At 37.7% G+C, this 19,856-nt stretch overlaps 2 protein-coding genes across 3 annotated transcripts; both read left to right on the top strand.

Annotated features, from left to right (window-relative positions):
- The first annotated feature begins 3,200 nt into the window (after positions 1-3,200).
- On the top strand, positions 3,201-11,808 carry LOC145640561 (trans-Golgi network-localized SYP41-interacting protein 1-like). The gene is made up of 8 exons (XM_081691818.1): positions 3,201-3,609; positions 4,254-4,610; positions 4,698-7,817; positions 8,227-9,034; positions 9,166-10,271; positions 10,678-10,822; positions 10,933-11,014; positions 11,551-11,808. Exons 1-8 carry the CDS (start codon positions 3,499-3,501, stop codon positions 11,651-11,653), a joined length of 5,832 nt encoding a protein of 1,943 aa, XP_081547944.1. The 5' UTR covers positions 3,201-3,498; the 3' UTR covers positions 11,654-11,808.
- Positions 11,809-13,001: 1,193 nt separating this feature from the next.
- On the top strand, positions 13,002-15,888 carry LOC145640569 (uncharacterized). 2 transcript variants are annotated; one of them, XM_081691829.1, is made up of 8 exons: positions 13,002-13,203; positions 13,384-13,418; positions 13,526-13,825; positions 14,162-14,219; positions 14,915-15,039; positions 15,165-15,227; positions 15,331-15,455; positions 15,556-15,683. In XM_081691829.1, coding segments are annotated over exons 1-8 (780 nt in total). In that variant the 5' UTR covers positions 13,002-13,130; the 3' UTR covers positions 15,557-15,683. The 2 variants fall into 2 exon arrangements, with proteins under 2 accessions (XP_081547955.1, XP_081547950.1); XM_081691824.1 differs by having other exon boundaries at positions 13,010-13,203; positions 15,575-15,888.
- Positions 15,889-19,856: the final 3,968 nt, after the last annotated feature.

The raw sequence follows: 19,856 nt of genomic DNA on the forward strand, positions 1-19,856 counted from the left end.
AACTTCACTGTGCTTTTTGCTCAGTAACTTACTTTTCTTGCAATTTAAAGGAGATGGTTTTTTTTTTTTTTTTTTTTATTTTTTTTTATTTTTTTTTACTTTATACCTTTTTTTTTTTTTTTTTCAATTCATTAATAAAAAGTCATTCGGCATCTACAAATGAAATCTAAATTAACAAATACATAAAATTGAATCAAATTAGGTTTTTCTTCATCAGAGCTACGGTCGTTGAAATATACAGCCTTTTCGAAGAGACGGTCTAACGATTTGTTGTAGCCGTAAGAATGATTCTCATCTTATTCGCCTGAACGCATTTGAAAATTTGACAACCGGTGCGATCCTGAACACATTTTTACCAAAGAACTGACAATAGGGCAAAAGATGATTACTTTTTTGATGAACCCTAACACACAAACAAACTCTAAACAAAAACAAACAACTAAACTAACGAAAACTAACGACTCCACCATAGGGAGACGGACGAATATCTACACTACTTGTGTAGATTTATTGAAATTCAAATTTTTTTTTTTTACTTTATACCTTGTTGGGTGTTAAAACTCAAAAATGTTTTTTTCAAAAAATTACCATAAAAAAAGGCTTTTTTTTTTCTTAAAAATGAAAAACATGTATAGTTTGATGTAAGTGAGGTTACATCCAAATGAATGAATGATTTGGTAGGGTTATTTATTACGCCATATCATTAATAGAGAGTGTGTGATGCATCATACGATTTATATAAAAAAAAATAGATGGACAAAATAGCATCTGATTTGTCATGATTCACGATCAACCACTGCTAGAGAGAAGCTAATTGGGCTAGCTAACTATGGAGTGGATGCGGAGCAAAGTGTTTTTGGAGGTGGTTCTAAAGGACCTTTGTACTAGTGTAGCTTAGGCTAGATCGGTTCTGAAAGTTTTGAAAGATAAAGACTATTCTCGGTTAGGATGTTTAGTAATTAATAGTTCCTCTTCTTTTTATTTATTTTTGTTTCTTTTCCTTTTCAGTTTACTAGTTTTTTAATAATTGAAAATAACAGGTTATAATAACTATTTTGCTTGCTTAAATGTGCTATGCTCTATTGACACCTGTTTTGCTCTCTCAGAAGCTCAAAAGAACTAAGGCATAAGTAGACTTGAAATAAGGCCAATGAGTAGAGGTGGGCAATGTGCCATGCCGGGCCACCGCGAGGCATGCCTAGTGGTGGCTCATGCCGGGCCATGTCGTGCCTGCAACTTGGTGGGCCGTGCCGGGTCACCATTTGGCACACCCCAGCCCACGACACACCCCACGTGCCTGGCATGCCGTGCCAGGCCGCCCAGAATTTTTAATTTTTTTATTAAATCAATATATATATATATATTGAACAACTTTTAAAATGAGTATATTTACATAATTTTATTAATTTATATTTACGTTTTTGTATTTTATGTTATTATTGTTGTTTTTATTATCCTTACTTTTATTATTATATTTCTTTTACTTCTTTATTATAGCTGTTTATAGTTGTTGGAAGCATCGAAATATAGCCGTTTGCACGGGTCATGGCGTGCCGCGTGCCGTGCTAACGGGCCAAATTATCTTACCGCCCACCGTGCCGTGCTGATGGGCCAAATTATCGTGCTGCCCACAGTGCCATGCTCGTGCCGATTTTTCAAAATTGTGTTCACGCCTTCACGACATGGCCCACGGCCCACTTCTCGGTTATCGTGTAATTCGTGTCGTGTCGTGCCACTGGCAAGCTTGTGCTGGGTCGTACCGTGCTCGTGTCGCCCGTGGGGCAACACGGCCCATGCCCACTTCTACTAATGAGCGAAAAATGGAAGATGAGTAAGTAATGCCTTGAGAATTTTCTTCTGTGTGGTTAGATCTTGGATGTTCATTTTATTGGTGTATGACTTGTTAAATGGTTCTCCATTCTTTCTACTCCGGACTATTTTAGGCCTACAATCCTCTCAACTAATATTACAAAACGAGGTGGCTAAGGCCCTTGGAGCAAGACATGCTCTATCCATTGCTATTTATGTGGTCCCCGTGATGTTGTATTGGAAACGGATAATAGCAAGATGTTTCATCACGTTTAGAAACATATATGTGATAATTCGGGCTTTGAGAGTGTCATTAGTGATATTTTAATTTTAGCTAATCAATGTACTCGTTTTTTTTTCCTCACTTGTAGGTAGGGATGGGAATAAGGTTGACATATTTTAGCTCGGGCTAGTCGTGATTATGGGAAGAGGAGAGTGTGGTTGGAGGAAATTCTGCTAGACTTTCTGCTTGGATGTTTTCGTCAAAAAGTAAAATAAAAAAATATAACAAAACGAGGTATGTGTCCATAACTCCATGCACTCCCCCCCCCCCAATGCCTTTGATACCACTTGTCAGCATAAGATAGTATGAAGTAGAAGATAAAATTACACAAAGTGAAATTCTATCATAAAATTAATTGACAATATAAGAAAAAAGTCACTCCCGTTTTAAATATTTTCTTTCAACATTGGACAAAAATAAGAAGAAGATCAATTCAGTCATACCTTGTCAATGATGCCGCAATTCATCATAAAATAATGAAAACACAGGTCCAACAAGAACGAAATTATGTCATATCATATCATATTAGTGATATTACACATCAATCTGTTCTAGTCTAGTAAAAGAACGATATTGAGTCATGGCATATCATATCGTATCAGTGATACACATCAGTGATATTACACATCAGTCCGATCTAATCTAGTAAAAGAACGATATTATGTCATATCATATTACATAAGTGATATTACACCTCAATTCGATCAGTGATATTACACATCAGCCCGATCCACTCGGAAGCAAATTACCGACACAGACCACATAGTGCACCAAAAAGCACCACAAAAGATAATCGCACGATGTTTTTTGTCTTTGTAGAACTTGGAACTATTATTATAGACTAGTTTGACAAATTTTAGATTTGAGTTGGTACGTAGTCCAACACCATAAACAGTTGACGCATCACACATTCCCAAACACATCGTGTTACGCCTTTCTCTTGCTTGTTCCTTTTACATTCGTCCCAACAACGTAACACCTTCATTTCATTTTGCCTAACTTTATATTATACACTTTCCTTTCATCATTCTTTCATTAAATTTTCCCTAATTCCCATAAAATACAAAATCATTAAAAAAAAAAAAAAACATACTCGTTATTCATAAAATAAAAAGTAATTAAGGTTTGTACTCGTAATTTGTATTGCATCAACTGAAAAGAACGACGTCGTATCAATCGTCTTCTTCCTTTGTCTCTCTTTCTCTCTCCTACTTCACCTCACTTCTACGATTTCATTCAATTGGATCTACAATTCTACATACAGTCAACTTACAATCACTATTTCTTCTTCAATACGACGTTGTTTTTTTTCCCAGATTGAAGGGTATTTTTTTTTTTTTTCAAATTCTCAATTTTTGGGGGATTGAAATCTGAGTTGTATTTGATTTGATTGAATGTGATTAAGAATGTCGGGAGATTATGATTCTGAGAACAACCCAGAAACATCTTCAGCAGTAGCAGGAATTAATGATGATGAAGAAGATGTCGGTGTTAATTCTGAGTCAACTAATAATCAGGTATTAATTATTAGCATTAATGCTTTTAATCTGATTACTAATTTTAGTTGTATTGAATTGTCATTTTATTTGTTTGATTGCTAATTATTTCTGGGGTTTTAATTTGTTCATTTGTTAGATTGTTTTAGTGAGCTATTATAGAAATGATAATTAGTTTGGAAGAGTATTTGGAAGCTTGTGTTGTTCATGGTATTCGTGTTCGAATCCAAAATGAAAAATTGAATAAGCTGATGATGAATTTTAGATAGTAGGGTTTAATGTAGGTGAATAATTGAATGGAATTAGAAATAAAATAAATAAATCAGTTAATTGCAATTTGAATGGAAATGGAAATGGAAAGAAAGTGACTTTTGAAGGGTAAAATCTTTGGCGCGATAAGGGGTTGATCTGTATCATCTCGACGACTTGGTTTATACTTAGTGTATCATAGTAGACAACTATCGTGTAATGTATTAAGAATTGATTGGAAATGTCTCTATTATCACAAAGGGGAAGATCTTCTTTAGAGGCATTGATGTATATTGAATAAAGGGTGAACTTTAATGGCTTTATTTATTGCTATATTTGGTTGTGTAGGTGACTGCTATTTCAATGAAATTGTTGATGTTAATGGATTAAGTTAGTCTTGTGTTGTATGAATGCAGGAAATGAGCTCAAGGGAAGCTAATTATGATAGTAATAATAGTAATGATGATGGGGTGATTGTGAATGCGGATAATAATGGAAGTGGTGGAGATTCTGATGGTGTGGTGGTGTCTGAGGATGCTGGGAGGGAAGATATGTTTCTTGATGCCCCTGAGGATTTGGGAGCTGATGGTAGAGAGTCGGTGACTCAAGAGACTCCGGAGTGGGAAGAAGACAGAAGTCATGAGCCTCGGGCTCGGTTTAGTGGGCTGGACAATGAGATGCAGAATGATTACATGGTGGATGAAATGGAGAGACTGCGAGCCATGCTAGATAAGACTGTGAATGAGAAAGAAAGCATTGTGAGGGAACACAAGGTATTCACCTGTTCTCACAGACTTTTCCCTTGTAAACTTTTGTAAATATAGATGGTATTGTGATTTTTTTTTTGTTTGGTAATGCAGGATGAGATGGAGATGGCTGCAAAAGGGATTGCCAATCTTCGAGATCAGATGAGGGATTTAATCAATAAGCAATTGTTGCTTAATGAAAATCAATCTGGGTCTCTTGACCGGTTTCATGCAGATGTAGAACAAACACCACTGCATGAATTGATACATGAATGCTCCATGTTTGTTAGGAATGTTGTAGAAGAGTTTCAGGATTTGAATACAAAATCCACAGAAGCTTCAGTGTCACGCGAAGTTGTCAATTCTTATATGAATTCGGTTCAAAATGAGTCAGCAGAGGTACAACTTCAGAAGGATCAGTACATGGAGGATGCTACAAACAGGATGCTGAGTTCTTTCGCATCTGTTGTGTATGTAGGAGAATTACTGGATAACTCTCTTGTAGGGAGGATAGCTCACGTTGAGAAAAGTGTGTTTTCTTTGATGGAAAACTATAACTGGTTCCTTTATCAAGGTGATCAGCTAAGGCAGTGTTTGGCGCAGTTGAGGCCTGAACTTGCTGAGCAGGCTGATTTTGGGGTGATATATGCTGCAGCAAATGAAGAATTGCTAGGGTTCAGAAATAAGGAAACAGAATTTATTGAGAAGATGAGCCATATGGAAAGTGAAAACAGTAAGCTGATGGAGCAGCTTGGCACGCACAGGGCAATTGCTGACGCAGCAAATGCAGAACTTGAGAAATTGAAAGCTGAACTTGAACAAGAAAAACACAGGTATTCTAATACTAAAGAAAAGCTTTCCATGGCTGTGACTAAGGGGAAGGCATTGGTTCAGCAGAGGGACTCATTGAAACAAACTATAGCTGATAAAACAAGTGAACTGGAGAAATGTCTTGTTGAATTGCAAGAGAAGTCCAGTGCACTAGAAGCTGCTGAGTTGATTAAGGAGGAGTTGGTGAAAAGCCAAATGTCAGGTGCATCATTGCAAGATATGCTAGTGCAGAAAGATCTAATGCTTGAAAAGCTGGAAGATATTATACTTCAGAGTGGTATTCCAGAGATATCAACTTCAAAGGATGTTACTGAAAGAATCAGATGGCTTGTGGAGGAGAGGAATGCGTTGAAGGATGATTCCATGAAGTTCCATCAACTGGCTGATGCCTTGTTGTCAATTGACCTCCCAGAAAATATTTCTTTTTCAGACCTTGATTCTCGACTTAATTGGCTTGCCAAATCATTTGATCAGGCAAATACTGAAATAGGAAATCTAAAGGATGAGATTACCAGAACAAGAGAATCACTTATTGAGGCTGATGCAGAAATAGGTGCATTGGAAGTGGAGAATTCTAGAATACGGGACATGGCTTCCAATGAGATGGACCATTTAGTTGCTTCACTTTCAACAGTCCTAGTGGAGAAGGATTATGTCACAATGGAGTTAGACGATATGAGTCATAGGTTTGAAGCAGCTCTTCAAAGAGAGCATCAAGCTGTATTGGAGAAGGAAGACATGTTGAGGATTTTTCTGGAGGCTTCTGGAATTACAGCGGATGACAGCCAACTTTCAGAGGCAGGTGTGCTTGTAGAGAAGTGCCTTGCTACAATAAAAGAACGAAGCAGTTCAACTGATGAATCATCAGAGGTCAAAGATGATTTTTATCAAATCTTGCAGAAGCTCTTGTATGTTAAGGACCAAGACTTGGCTCTCCACGAGATTTTGTTGGAGGATGTGACCCAAAAGATGAAAGTGGAGATGGATAAGTTGTTTATTGATTCAACAAAGGCTTCTGAAGAAATAGCCACTCTTAAGGAACATAATGAGAAGCTGCAGAAGGATCTTGGACGGGCTGAGGAAAAATCGTCTTTAATACGGGAAAAATTATCAATGGCGGTGAAAAAGGGAAAGGGACTGGTTCAAGAACGAGAAGGCCTGAAGCAACTTATTGATGAGAAGAGTTCAGAAATCGAGAAGTTAAAGGTTGAACTAGAGCAGAAAGTTCTGGCAATCAGTAACTATGAAAATGAGACTAGTAGGCTATCTGAACAGGTTCAGGGCATTGCAAAGCTGGAGGAAGATCTTGCAGCTCTAAATGATCAACGAAATATACTAGAAAGGGATCTCTCAATGAGCAACAAGTTGTTAAATTCTCTGACAGAGTCAATTAGTAGCATTACACTACCTGCAGATTCAAGTTTTGAAGAGCCTGTTGAAAAATTAAGATGGCTTGCTGGGTACGTAAGCGACTGCGAAGTGATGAAAGAACAGGCGCAGCAACAGTTGGAGAATGCACTGCTTGAAATTGAAACTTTGACTACCAATGTCTCAGAAGCTCAGTCAGCTATCAAGTCGCTTGAAGATGCACTGGCAGTTGCAGAAGAGAAAATTTCTCAACTTGCTCAAGAGAAGACAGAGCTCGAAGTTGGCCAGACTTCTGCTCAAGAACAACTGGAAAAAGCAATACTGGAGGCACAGCTGTTTGCTGAAGCTGGTGAAGCTAAAGTAGCGCTGGAAAATGCTCTTGCAGTCTCTGAAACCAATATCTCCAAGCTTGGCAAGGAGAAGGAAGAAGCTGAATCTAGTAGAGTTCTTGCAGAGGAAGAATTAGATAAAGCAAGATCTGAAATTATTGATCTAACCAGCAAATTGTCAAATGCTACCACAACTGTGAAAACTCTCGAAGATACAGTATCTCATTTAGAGAACAGAATTTCTGTGTTAACTGATGAAAACAATGCTGCACAGGTTATTAGAACTGACTTGGAGAAAGAATTGAAGGAACTGAAAGAAGAAGCTGACATCTGGGATAGCAAGCTGCAAGAGGCACACTCGAGTGTAAAATCTCTTGAAGATGCACTTTCAAAGGTGGAAAATGATTATGCTGAACTGGATAGTGAAAAGAAAGCCGCTGAACAGGAAATATTAACATTAAGCGCCAAACTTAATACCTGTTTAGAGGAGTTGGCTGGAACTCATGGTAGCTTGGAAAGCAGGTCCTTGGAGCTCTTTGATCACCTTAAAGGACTTGAACTGCTTGGGGAAGATGAGACTTTACTCTCTTCACTGAGGAAATGTTGCGAGTCAAAATTTGAGTGCCTCAAAGAGATGGAAGACTTGTTCAATTTCATCAGGGGTCGATGTGCTAAGTTGAGTCCAGAAAGTGATCCCGTCTCTGAGGTAACATGCAATCATATGCTTATAATTGTTAATCTTTAATTTGCATTTGCATTCACCTGCGTCATACAGATATTCTCGTCACTCTCTCTCTCTCTCCCCTTCACTTTGGATGTTTTTCACCATCCTTTATATCCTCCTTGCTGGTTACCAATTATCTTTTGGAGTTTGGATACATTGACACGTGTGTTAGTTGACCATGTTTTAAGGAACCTCCTGCCCCTCCCAACCTTTTGAATCCTGTTGTAAAGCTAAAGGCTGATTCCAAAAACATTGAAGTAAAATCGTTCACTCTTTCAAGCTTCATATCATATTCTAAGTTTCTTTTTTCAGTTTCCAGGTTTTAGCTGATCTTCCATTGGTGTTTCTTAAGGAAGCTTATTGTTAATTTTTCACTTGTCTGTTTTTTCAGGAAACATCTTGCCTATCAAAATTGTTTTCAGTGAGCTTTGATGACATTGTTGGTTTGAATAGTGTTGGCGGTCATGCAGATGCAGTAGAGGGTAGTGATATTTCCTTATATGTCCAGAAGATAGTGGAAAGCTTTCACATGAGAAAGAGGACCTTCTCTGAGAAAGTTGATGGTTTTTCTTCCTTTCTGAATGAATGTGATACATCTATTGTGCGAGAATTACAGTCTACAAGCAAACAGATAACATCTATGGCTGAGGAGCTACAATTTCTGGACCAGAAGGTGAAAAGTATGGAAACAGAATATCAAGCTCTAGAAAATAAATTGGCCCCTCTCGAAGACGATGTTTCACTTTTGTTGTCTGCTTGTACTGAAGCTACACAAGTGTTGCAATCTGAAGTTGACAAACAAACGGCAGAAATAACTACATCTAGTGATCATGTAGAATATGAGCCAAAGTTTAGTGAAAACAAGCACGTGAAAGCTACTGAGATGTTGTTATTTGCTACCAGAAAAGCTTGTGGTGTGTGCGAGCAGTTGATGAATTCAAGGAACGAATTTTCGTCAAAAGTCGAGGAATTGCAGGATAACCTGAATGAATTGAAAATAGTTGCAGACAAGAGACTGGAGGAACGGGATCTATCCAATACGAGGATCCATGAATTGGAGACTTATTTAGCTGAACTACAAAATACATGTAGCGAGCTAAAGCTTAAGATGGAAAATAATCCAGAACTTGAGGCTAGCTTGAGGGAGAAAGAGGTTGAGATATCATCACTGCAGAGCAGTTTGACAATGAAAGAGAAAGGTGAGCATATTCTTGTCTATATACTCGTTTCTTCCCTCAAATTTTGTCTACCTAATATTTGTAGGACTTGCAGTATTGTGAGCTTTTGCATAATTAGTATCTCATTTCATTGTTTATATCTTCTATTTCAGAGGCAGGAGAGGCACTTTATTGGGCATCTCATGTGGAGAACCTTGTGAGTAGAACAAATAAGATAGATGTATTAATGGAAGATTCTCCGGGTGGGGACTTGGAGCCTCAGGATTCATCCCAAATAAAGAAGCTGATGTATGTAGTTGATACCTTTCCTGAGTTGCAACATCAAATTGAATTGCTTTCCCATGAAAAAGAGGAACTGCAGAGTGCCCTTACAGATCAACTTCATGAAATAGAACATCTGAAGGAAAGAATTCAAGAAAGCATTGGCCATGAGCAAGAATTGGTGGCTGTTAGGAGCAAAGTTATAAACATGGAATCTGGGCTTGACAGAATTATTCAGAAGTTTTCCACAAGAGATATAATTGGGGACCAAACATCTGTTTCTACAGATGATATTATACAGGTAATAGAAGAGCAGGTAGTGACGACACTCTCCAATTCTGAAAATTTGAAATCCAAGGTCTATGAACTTGAGTTAGAGGTTAAAAAGAGCGTCAATTCTGAGCAAGAATTAGCTAAGCTTAAAGACCAATTACTTGATCTGGAGGCAGGCGTGCAAAGAATTATCAAGAATTTGGGAGGTGATGAAATTAATTACTTGAAGCCTCTTGCTACGAGTGATCTTATACAAGTTCTGGAGAAGATGGTAATGGCTTTAACTTTGGAATGCGAAAAATTGAAAGCTAAAGACCATGAACTTGGCTCAGAGACCTGGAAGGACAGTGATGAGCTAGAGTTGGCCGAGGTCAAGGGTCAATTAGTTGATCTTGAATCAGGTTTGCAGAGGATCATCCATAAAATCAGAGGCGATGTAATTGGGGACCAGGGGAAAATATCTACAAGGGAACTTTTACAATTGTTAGAAAAGATGGTAATGGCTATAATTATGGAGTCCGAAAATTCAAAATCTGAAGTCCATGAACTTGATTCAAAGTTGTATGGAAGTCAAAAGGCTGTGGATGAATTATTATTGAAGGTGAAAGAACTTGAAGATTCACTTCAATCTAGGGTAATCCCTCCTGATACAATCCAAGAAAGGAGCCTTTTTGAAGCAACTTCACAACCCTCAGCATCTGAAATTTCTGAAATTGAAGATGTGGTAATTACCTTAACATTCTGTATCTTATGTCTTTTTGGTTACATAAATTATTAATGTGTCATGAATTAGGCTGTAAGATTTTGGATAGCTTTGTGCACTGGGGTTGCTGATATAGCTTTTGACTATTAAGGCATTGCATATATTTCTTGTTAGTTATGCTTAATTTCGAAATTTAGTTGGGTATTCTCCAATAGTTTTCATATTATTTGTAGTCTGATTCTAGTTTCTGTCTTTGTTACTCTATCAGATTTTATGTGTTTTGGTGCATGTCATTGTTTGTTTCTGGAGAGTGTGGTAGTATAACTGTGATATTGTTGCATAGAAGTTTGACATGTTTAACTATTGTTGTATATGTGCTGGGCCACCGACTGGTGTATGACTGTAGGAGTTCCTTTTTTTTTTTCAGGGTTCCGTATCAAAAGCTACAATTTCTCCCGTTCCATCATCTACTCATGTAAGAACATTGCGGAAGGGGTCAAGTGATCATATTGCTGTAAATATTGATTCAGAATCAAGTCGACTGTTGGATAATGAACCAGTTGAGGATAAAGGTCAGTATAATAATGGGCTGAGAACTTTTTTGTTTACAGTTTTCTTACAATTTTGGGATGATTAAATTTCACATCTTTTTATTTTATTTTATTTATTTTTTATTTTTCAGGTCATGTCTTCAAGTCTCTTAATACATCAGGTCTTGTTCCAATACAAGGAAAGATATTAGCTGATCGGATTGATGGAATATGGTAACCTTTTATCTCATCTTGAATCTTATTTTATGTGATATGTCAATGTTCAGTACATACTGTTCAATTTTATAAGTTATAGGACAAGGGTATGAAATGAATTGAACTGGTGAGTGAAAAATAAGTACCAAACTTTTAAAAGTGCACAATGCGGGCTTAACATGGAGTTTAGGGAATAGATTTAAAGAACGTAGTAGTAGCAAATGAAGAAACTGACATACTCTGATTCTTTATTTAAACAAACTGTGTTTCTACTTCATGATTAGAATGTACTGGACAATTTTGTGAAGCATAAGATTGCCTTCCATAGCTGGATATATTCCAGCAACTATCGAGGCTTCTCATCCATGTTTTAGATGGATATATATATATTTTTTTTTTATCAATTCGGCCTAGGGTAGTTAATTTTATGCCTTCATTTTGACAACCAATATGATAAGTAGCCAAAGCCTCCCATCTTAAGTAACTTGATAATCGTGTAGAGTCATATCTCATTTGTTACCCTGGTACTAATTCTTCATTTCCAATTCATGCAGGGTATCTGGTGGTCGATTGTTAATGAGTAAGCCACGAGCTCGTCTTGGGTTTATTGCATATTGGCTCTTTTTGCACATATGGTTACTGGGAACCATCTTGTAATGTAGTTTGGCTGTAGGGATAGATTTCTAGGCCACACGCAACAGCAATACTATTGATACTTTAGAAATTGTATTAGATTATAGGTATAGACATATAGTGCTATCTACTAAATTATTTTTGTTGATGTTAATAGTAATATATTATTCATTTATTCATATTCCGCCTTTAATAATATTTTGTTCTGTCCTGGTAGAACAATTATGTTACAAAGAGATTTAGATTACTTCATCAAGCCTCATAGTCCCCATACTGCTGCTATGATCAAGAATTTCATGGATGTTGCCTATTTGCCAAAAATGCTCTACGGGTGACTTATTTATCAACTTTACCACTAATGTCAAAATAAAATAGCCAATTTTTTACCTTGTGCAAAAACTGAAACCAATTCCACCCTTTGTCTCTCTAAACACACACGCGCGCGTGCAGCCGTGCATACACACACAAAACAACTTTATGATGTACTGCATAATAATTAGATGGCAGTATAATAAGTTTGATTAATCATAAATATGAGCAAGATCCTTCAATTTCCTAACACCTTTTTTCACAACAAATGACTATGTCAGCCTAAGTCCCCTTGAAGAACACCCTTCATTTACCAATTACTATAAACTTTTTAAATGGAAATATCTATTGCATGTTCTTGGTCCCTTTCTGTTCTATTTAAAGTGTAACATGTTGTCATTTACACCATTAGCAAGTATAACTGTTCGAGGTACGTTCTTGCACCGTTATGTCTTGGGGTTGGTAAAGGTTTACCGTCCAATTCGATGTCTGCACAGTCAACACAGATTAACTAGCCCGGGGGGTTATCCGGGAATAACCACTCCGATGCTAAAGTTAGCGACCTGAACAAGGAATAAGAGAGAGAAAGAGTTTTTTTTTAGAGAGAGAGAGAGAGTGAGAGTGAGAGAGAGAGAGAGATTGTACCTTTGTTATGAAAATGTGTCTGGGTAATGGGTATATATAGGAAAAGAACCAAGCTAGTGCCACCTTATGACGTTAGGTGGCAAACCGACTTTATAGGTAGCAGGTGCCTACGTGGTCGGAAGCAGCTCTCCACGTGGCCGAGAAGCGGGCCGTTAAGGATAGCCGACTCATCTGCTTAATTGTAATTGATTAGCAATGTGAAAGATTTCACTTTCGGCCAATTAGCGACATTGTCGGTATTATCCCATACAATAACAAGTGACATATTTCATTAGTTTACTTTTTTTTGGTGAGACATAATATGAAATGAAACGGAGGAAGTAATTTATAAATGATTAAAACTATCTTGTAATTATCGTGATAAGTTATTAAATTAAGTAAAAATAACAATCACAAAAACTTGACATCTTTTAGACATTTTATCAAGGAGATTAAACAAATTTCCTAAATAAAAAAAAATATAAAAAAAAAACCCTCTCACTTTGCTCCTTCAATTTAGCAATTCTGTACTGTATGAGCTGCTGTTTGTTGAAGAACTGACGATAAAATGGGATTGCTCACTGCAAATTATTGGAGGTGGAAAATTGCATCAAACTTCTTATCCAACAACACCCACATCAGTAATACTCTTCTCTTCAATTAATTTACTTCAAATCTCTTCAATTTCCTAGCTTAAAGAAATTTGTAAATTAGTGAATACCCAATATTGTTTTAGTTTCATTTTTGTAATTTGTGATGTTATTTGGTTAATTTTATTTCTTTAATTTTACATTGTTGAATATTGAACTTTATTTGTTCAGATGGAAACACTTTTGGCCTCACCCAGTTAAACCCTGTAAGATTATTACCATGAAATTAAAATTGTTAATCTTGATTTTGGGATGATGATTTTGGATGGGGTTTGTAGTTCTTATGTGCTTTAATTTTGATCCTGTGAAGTAGGAATTTGGAGGTAGGATAGTGGCTTTCGCAGGCCGAAAATCAGCCAAGAAACTGAAGAGAATTAAGGAACAGCAAAGTGAGGTGAAATTGGATAGTAGTAAAAATTCATTCAATGATAATAATGGGGTGAAAGATAGTGTCCCTTCAAAGATTGATACCATCAATGATGATTTTGACAAGGTGAATGAGAAAAGTAAGCTAAATTTAGTTACTAATGATGTTCCTTCAAGGGGCACTGTTCTTCGAGCCTGTACCGTGACTTCTGGGCTGATAGCAGCTCTAGGCTTGGCGATTCGGGAGGTTAGTTTGATTACTATCCTGGTCCATATTTTAGCTAGTCCAAGAATTCTCTTTATCTAAGACAGTTTGATGATTTTTTGATGCACTAACTTTGATATTTTCCATAAATCCAAATTCTAATTAGAAGTTACCGTTGATATGTGGTATCATTACTATCTGCGTTAATTTTTATTTGCAGCAAAAGGATCTTTTGTCTCACAAATAATACTCCGTATTTCTTTGTTGCAACTAATAAGAAAATAAGAACCAGAGGTAGTAAATGTTAGAGTGGTTTGATCACCAAGGAAATTTTGTGTAACAAGTTTCCTAATCCAAGTGTTTATGGCAAGCTTGCAGGTATCTCAAATTGCATCTTCAAGAGGATTGCCTGTCTTTGACTGCTCCCAAGTATCGTGTATGAGCTACTGCTTTTTCCCAAGTTTCATTTCAATTAACATGTTTGACAGAATTGACACTGAGCATTACAATTGGGCTTCTGCATATTAGTATAGCAAGTGATTAAATCACATACAATACTCCATTTGTATTTATCTTGAGGCTTAATTGGAGGACTGAACCAATGTTTAATTTGAACTTTTGAAGTGATCTTTCTTGGTTTTGTAAGTGGCAAACTCGAAAACAGTGATCCATTCTTACCTCTTAGCAAGTCTTGTAGATAATAAGATGCACTGATTTATTCTTGGAGGTATACCGAAGTACCAGTAACTCAAGAAGTGTACTTAAAAATCCTGGTACCTCATCATTGTGCTTGAATTATGTTATTAAAAAAAAAATTGATGGTGTTGTTCATTATGGTTCTATTTTGTGTGCGCGCGTTTTTTTTCTGATTCAAATGTTCATCAATTGATATCCTCTGCGAAAAGCTTACTAGTAAGTTACTATATACTTTGCTTTTATTGCTCTACCTCCTGTTTCAAACTACCTCCATGATAAGGTGCTGTATAAAGTGGATCTGTCATTACCAGGGGTCAATATTCCAAGCTTTTATTAAGTCAAAGGATTGTCAAATTAATCTTTGTCTTCTCATACTGTTTCTGCTATTGTTCAGTTTGAGAGCATGAGAGTAACATATATTCTTTTCTCTTACAGTTGATTTCCAGGTATGGCATCTCGAGTTGGTTATTGGTTTGGTTGTGTTGATATCCTTGTCAAGGTATACATTACTGAAGATATGGCCTGATTTTTCCGAATCAAGTGAAGGAGCCAATAGACAGGTAAGTACAGTTTCCATGGAGCGAAAAGGTCTAATTTCCGAATTATTTTTTCCTTGGTCACTCTTACAAATCATTTGTCTTTATTCATTTATTTATTTATTTATTTCCGTGCTCTGTTAATGCAGGTCCTGACATCCCTAGAGGCATATGATTATCTGATTGTTGCCTTCCTTCCCGGGATTAGTGAGGTTAGCATAGAGTTTATAACCTGAATGAAATTTTGCATCTGATCACCAAATTGCCCTCATTCAACGGCCCAACAGTTTTCTAACTGACTGATGGGATGTCCAGGAGTTACTTTTCCGGGGTGGACTGCTACCGCTTCTGGGGCTAAACTGGAAAAGTGCTTTGGCAGTTGCAGCTCTGTTCGGCGTTCTACACTTGGGAAGTGGTCGGAAATCATCCTTTGCTATATGGTATTCTATTCCTCCCTTTTCATCATCAGACATCAATCAGTCATGTTTATGGATAATGCATCATATTTGGTAGCTTGCTTTAGTCAAATGATGGCAAGAGATGCACCTTTTGTTTTCAGGGCAACGTTTGTAGGGGTTGCATATGGCTATGCTACAATTGTTTCTTCAAGCTTAGTTGTGCCAATGGCTTCTCATGCGCTGAATAATCTTGTTGGTGCCCTTCTATGGCAGCAAACATCAAGATCATCCAAACAAATATCGAGCTAGAAGCCTAGAATACTTTAATGTATATACACGAAAACAATGATTTCTGCATGTAACCTGGCGATTTGTGGCTGTGTTAGCCTTTAATAGTTTAGTGATTACTGCCTTTTAGGTACACAATTTGGCATAAGGTGTGATAATTGACATCTGCAATGCTAAGGGTTTTCATCTATATGAAAGATACAGAGTATGATCTGACAAATTTTCGAAATCCAAGTTCATTAGATATTTAGATTGCTTGATGAAGAAATAGAAATCTCTTTGTAACATTATTGTTCTACCAGGACAGAACACATTATTAATAAAGGCAGAAAATGAATAATACGAAGTACGTAGTATATAACTATTACGTAGTAAAGTCTCATCTTCCCCAAGCAGTTCAAGTCCTTTAAGGTGATCAAAGAGCTCCAAGGACCTACTTTCCAGCTACCATGAGTTCCAGCCAACTCCTCTAAACAGGTATTAAGTTTGGCACTGAATGTTGATATTTCCTGTTCAGCGGCTTTCTTTTCACAATCCAGTTCAGCATAATCATTTTCCGCATTTGAAAGTGCATCTTCAAGTGATTTTACACTCGAGTGTGCCTCTTGCAGCTTGCTATCCCATATCTCAGCTTCTTCTTTCAACTCCTTCAATTCTTTCTCCAAGTCAGTTCTAGTTACCTGTGCAGCATTGTTTTCATCAGTTAACACAGAGATTCTGCTCTCTAAATGAGGTACAGTATCTTTGAGAGTTTTCACAGTTGTGGTAGCATTTGACAATTTGCTGGTTAGATCAATAATTTCAGATCTTGCTTTATCTAATTCTTCCTCTGCAAGAACTCAACTAGATTCAGCTTCAAGCTTGGAGATATTGGTTTCTGCGACTGCAAGAGAATTTTACAGCGCTACTTTAGCTGCACCAGCTTCAGCAAACAACTGTGCCTCCAGTATTGCTTTTTCCAGTTGTTCTTGAGCAGAAGTCTGGCCAACTTCATGCTGTCTTCTCTTGAGCAAGTTGAGAAATTTTCTCTTCTGCAACTGCCAGTGCATCTTCAAGCGACTTGATAGCTGACTGAGAAATTCTCCAACAGTTGCTGCGCCTGTTCTTTCATCACTTCACAGTCGCTTAAGTACCCAGCAAGCCATCTTAATTTTTCAACAGGCTCTTCAAAACTTGGATCTGCAGGCAGTGTAATGCTACTAATTGTGTAAAGCTTGATAGGCAGTAGAAGCTTGTGTTCATTAAGAGGCAGAGAGCAATATTTATACATAGGAGTCCTAACCCTACCGCAAGTAGGATAGGAAATATTCTAACTTATCACATAATATATAATATATTCTTCCCTTATTCTCCTAATACCCCCCCTCAAGTTGGAGCATGTAAGTCACAAATGCCCAACTTGCTAAGTAAATACTCAAATTGTGGGATGCCCAAAGGCTTTGTAAAAACATCGGCCAATTGTTCCTTCGTCGAAACATATGACGGATCAATCAAACCCTCTTGAATCGCATCCCGTACAAAGTGGCAATCGATCTCAATGTGCTTTGTACGTTCATGGAAAACCGGGTTCCTGGCAATATGTAACGCAGATTGACTATCACAATAGAGGGGAATAGCCTTTGGGTGATGCACACCCATACTCAATAAAAAAGCTTTGAGCCACTTCAACTCATAAGTTATCGCAGCCATAGAGCGATACTCAGCCTCTGAAGATGATGTGGAAACTGTGCCTTGCTTCTTAGTCTTCCAGGAAATAGGAGAGTTCCCCGAAAATACCAACCAACCTGTGAGAGAGCGCCGAGTCATAGGACAAGCTGCCCAATCAGAATCACACCAACCAATCAATGACAACTCACTATCTGAACGAAGTAATATTCCCTGTCCCGGGGTACCCTTCAAGTACCTGATTACTCGCAATGCAGCTTCCCAGTGCTCTTGTCGTGGCTCATTCATAAATTGCGATAAAATATGCACTGCATAAGCCAAATCGAGACGAGTAACTACCAAGTATATGAGACGTCCCACCAATCAACGATACTGCTCAGGGTCATCTAAGACTGCTCCATTTGCACGCCTTAGATGATGATTTTGAATCATCGAAGTTGGAGCAGGCTTACTACCCAATAAAATCGTATCATTAATAATGTCGAGAGCATATTTTCGTTGGGAAAGAAATAACCCCTCAGACTACGGGCAACCTCAATACCAAGAAAATATTTCAGAGCTCCAAGGTCTTTCATATGAAAACAAGAACCAAGATAATCTTTAAAGGCCTTAATCGCAGCGGAATCATTCCCAGAAATTATCAAATCGTCAACATAAATCAAGATGTTCAATTGTATGGCAACCTTAGTATATGTAAAGAGTGAATAGTCGGAGTATGACTGCAAAAATCCGTACCTCGTCAAGGCAGCGACCAATTTGGCAAACCAACATCGAGGCGCTTGTTTTAGGCCGTATAAAGATTTCTTGAGACGACATACCTTACCAGGGGAATCAGACTTGAATCCCGGAGGGAGATTCATATAAACCTCTTCATTCAAGTCACCATGCAAAAATGCGTTGTGGACGTCCATTTGATGTAACTCCCAGTTCTTAGATGATGCAATCGCCAGAAAAGAACGAACAGTCACCATTTTTGCTACAGGGGCAAAGGTCTCATCATAATCTATTCCTTCAACTTGATGATTGCCGAAGATAACCAATCGAGCCTTCAGTCTTTTAATGCTACCATCGGACTTGTGCTTGATTTTATATACCCACCTACACCCCAAAGCTTTCTTATCTGGGGGGGAGGTCTTCCATCACCCATGTACCATTATCTTCTAAGGCACGGATTTCCTCTTGCATAGCCTTACACCATCCTTCATCTGTCATCGCTTCTTTGAAAGAGGAATGCTCTTTCCCTGCTGTAACGGCTGCAATAAAATTTCGGTGTTTCACAGAAAATTTGTCACAACTAACATAATGTGCTATAGGATACGGCATACCTGAGGGAGGTGAAGATGTAGACTTAGGTGAGACGGGGGAAGGACTTTGCGTGAACACAGTATGAGTGACGAAATCTCTGTGCTTGACGTTTGGAAATTTCTGCCTGAAACCACGGCCTAAATTCTCATCGACGGCCCCTGTGTCATGAACTGCAGAGTGAGAGTCTGCCCCCCTGCATTTGGCACCACAGCAGGCACAACACCCTGCTGCTGCTCCTGTGGTTCCGGCTGCACAGCTGACACATTGCCTTGCTGCTGCTGCTCTGTTATGTGCAGCTGGGCAGTAGGTACCACAGCCTGCTGCTGCTGCTCCGTTGCTTGCGGCTGGGCAGTAGGAACGGGCCCTGTTGAAGGCTGCAAGTCCTCATTGCTATCAAATATAAGCTCTGAAAAATCGGTATTTATACCCATCTCATGTTGAATATTCTCAGGCACAAATTTGGTAGCCACCGTATCCAAGTATGGGAATGTATTCTCAAAAAATTTAACATCCCTCGACACAAAAAATTACTTAGTGTCTAAGTCAAAAAGACTCCAACCCTTCTTGCCAAAAGGATATCCAACAAAAATGCATTTCCTACTTCGATTAGCAAATTTATCTCCCTTGGCACGTTGATTATGAGCAAAACACAAAGAACCAAACACACGTAATTCCTTAAAAGATGGTGGATGACCAAATAACACCTCATAAGGGGTACGCTTATTCAAAATGCTAGATGGAGTTCTATTAATAACATGTGCGGCAGCTAAAACACACTCTCCCCAAAAATCAATCGGCAAACCACCTTGAAATCTAAGAGCCCGAGCAACATTTAGGATGTGTTTATGTTTTCGTTCTACCCTCCCATTTTGTTAAGGAGTGCCAACACAAGACTTTTGAAACAATATCCCATTTGCCAAAAAATAATCTTGCATACAATTAAATTCAGTGCCATTATCACTACGAATAATTTTTATTTTCTGTGAGAATTGTCGGTCAATCATAGCAATAAAAGACATAAACATCCGAAAAACTTCCTTTTTATTAATTAATAAATAAATCCAAACGGCTCTAGAAAAATCATCCACTAGAGTAAAAAAATATCGAGCTCCACAAGAAGAAGTTTGGTCATAAAGACCCCATAAATCACAATGAACTAACTCAAAAATTCGAGTTGATTTATTT

Source organism: Chenopodium album, chromosome 1, assembly GCF_948465745.1.
Source record: "Chenopodium album chromosome 1, dcCheAlbu1.1, whole genome shotgun sequence".
Lineage (NCBI taxonomy): Eukaryota > Viridiplantae > Streptophyta > Magnoliopsida > Caryophyllales > Amaranthaceae > Chenopodium > Chenopodium album.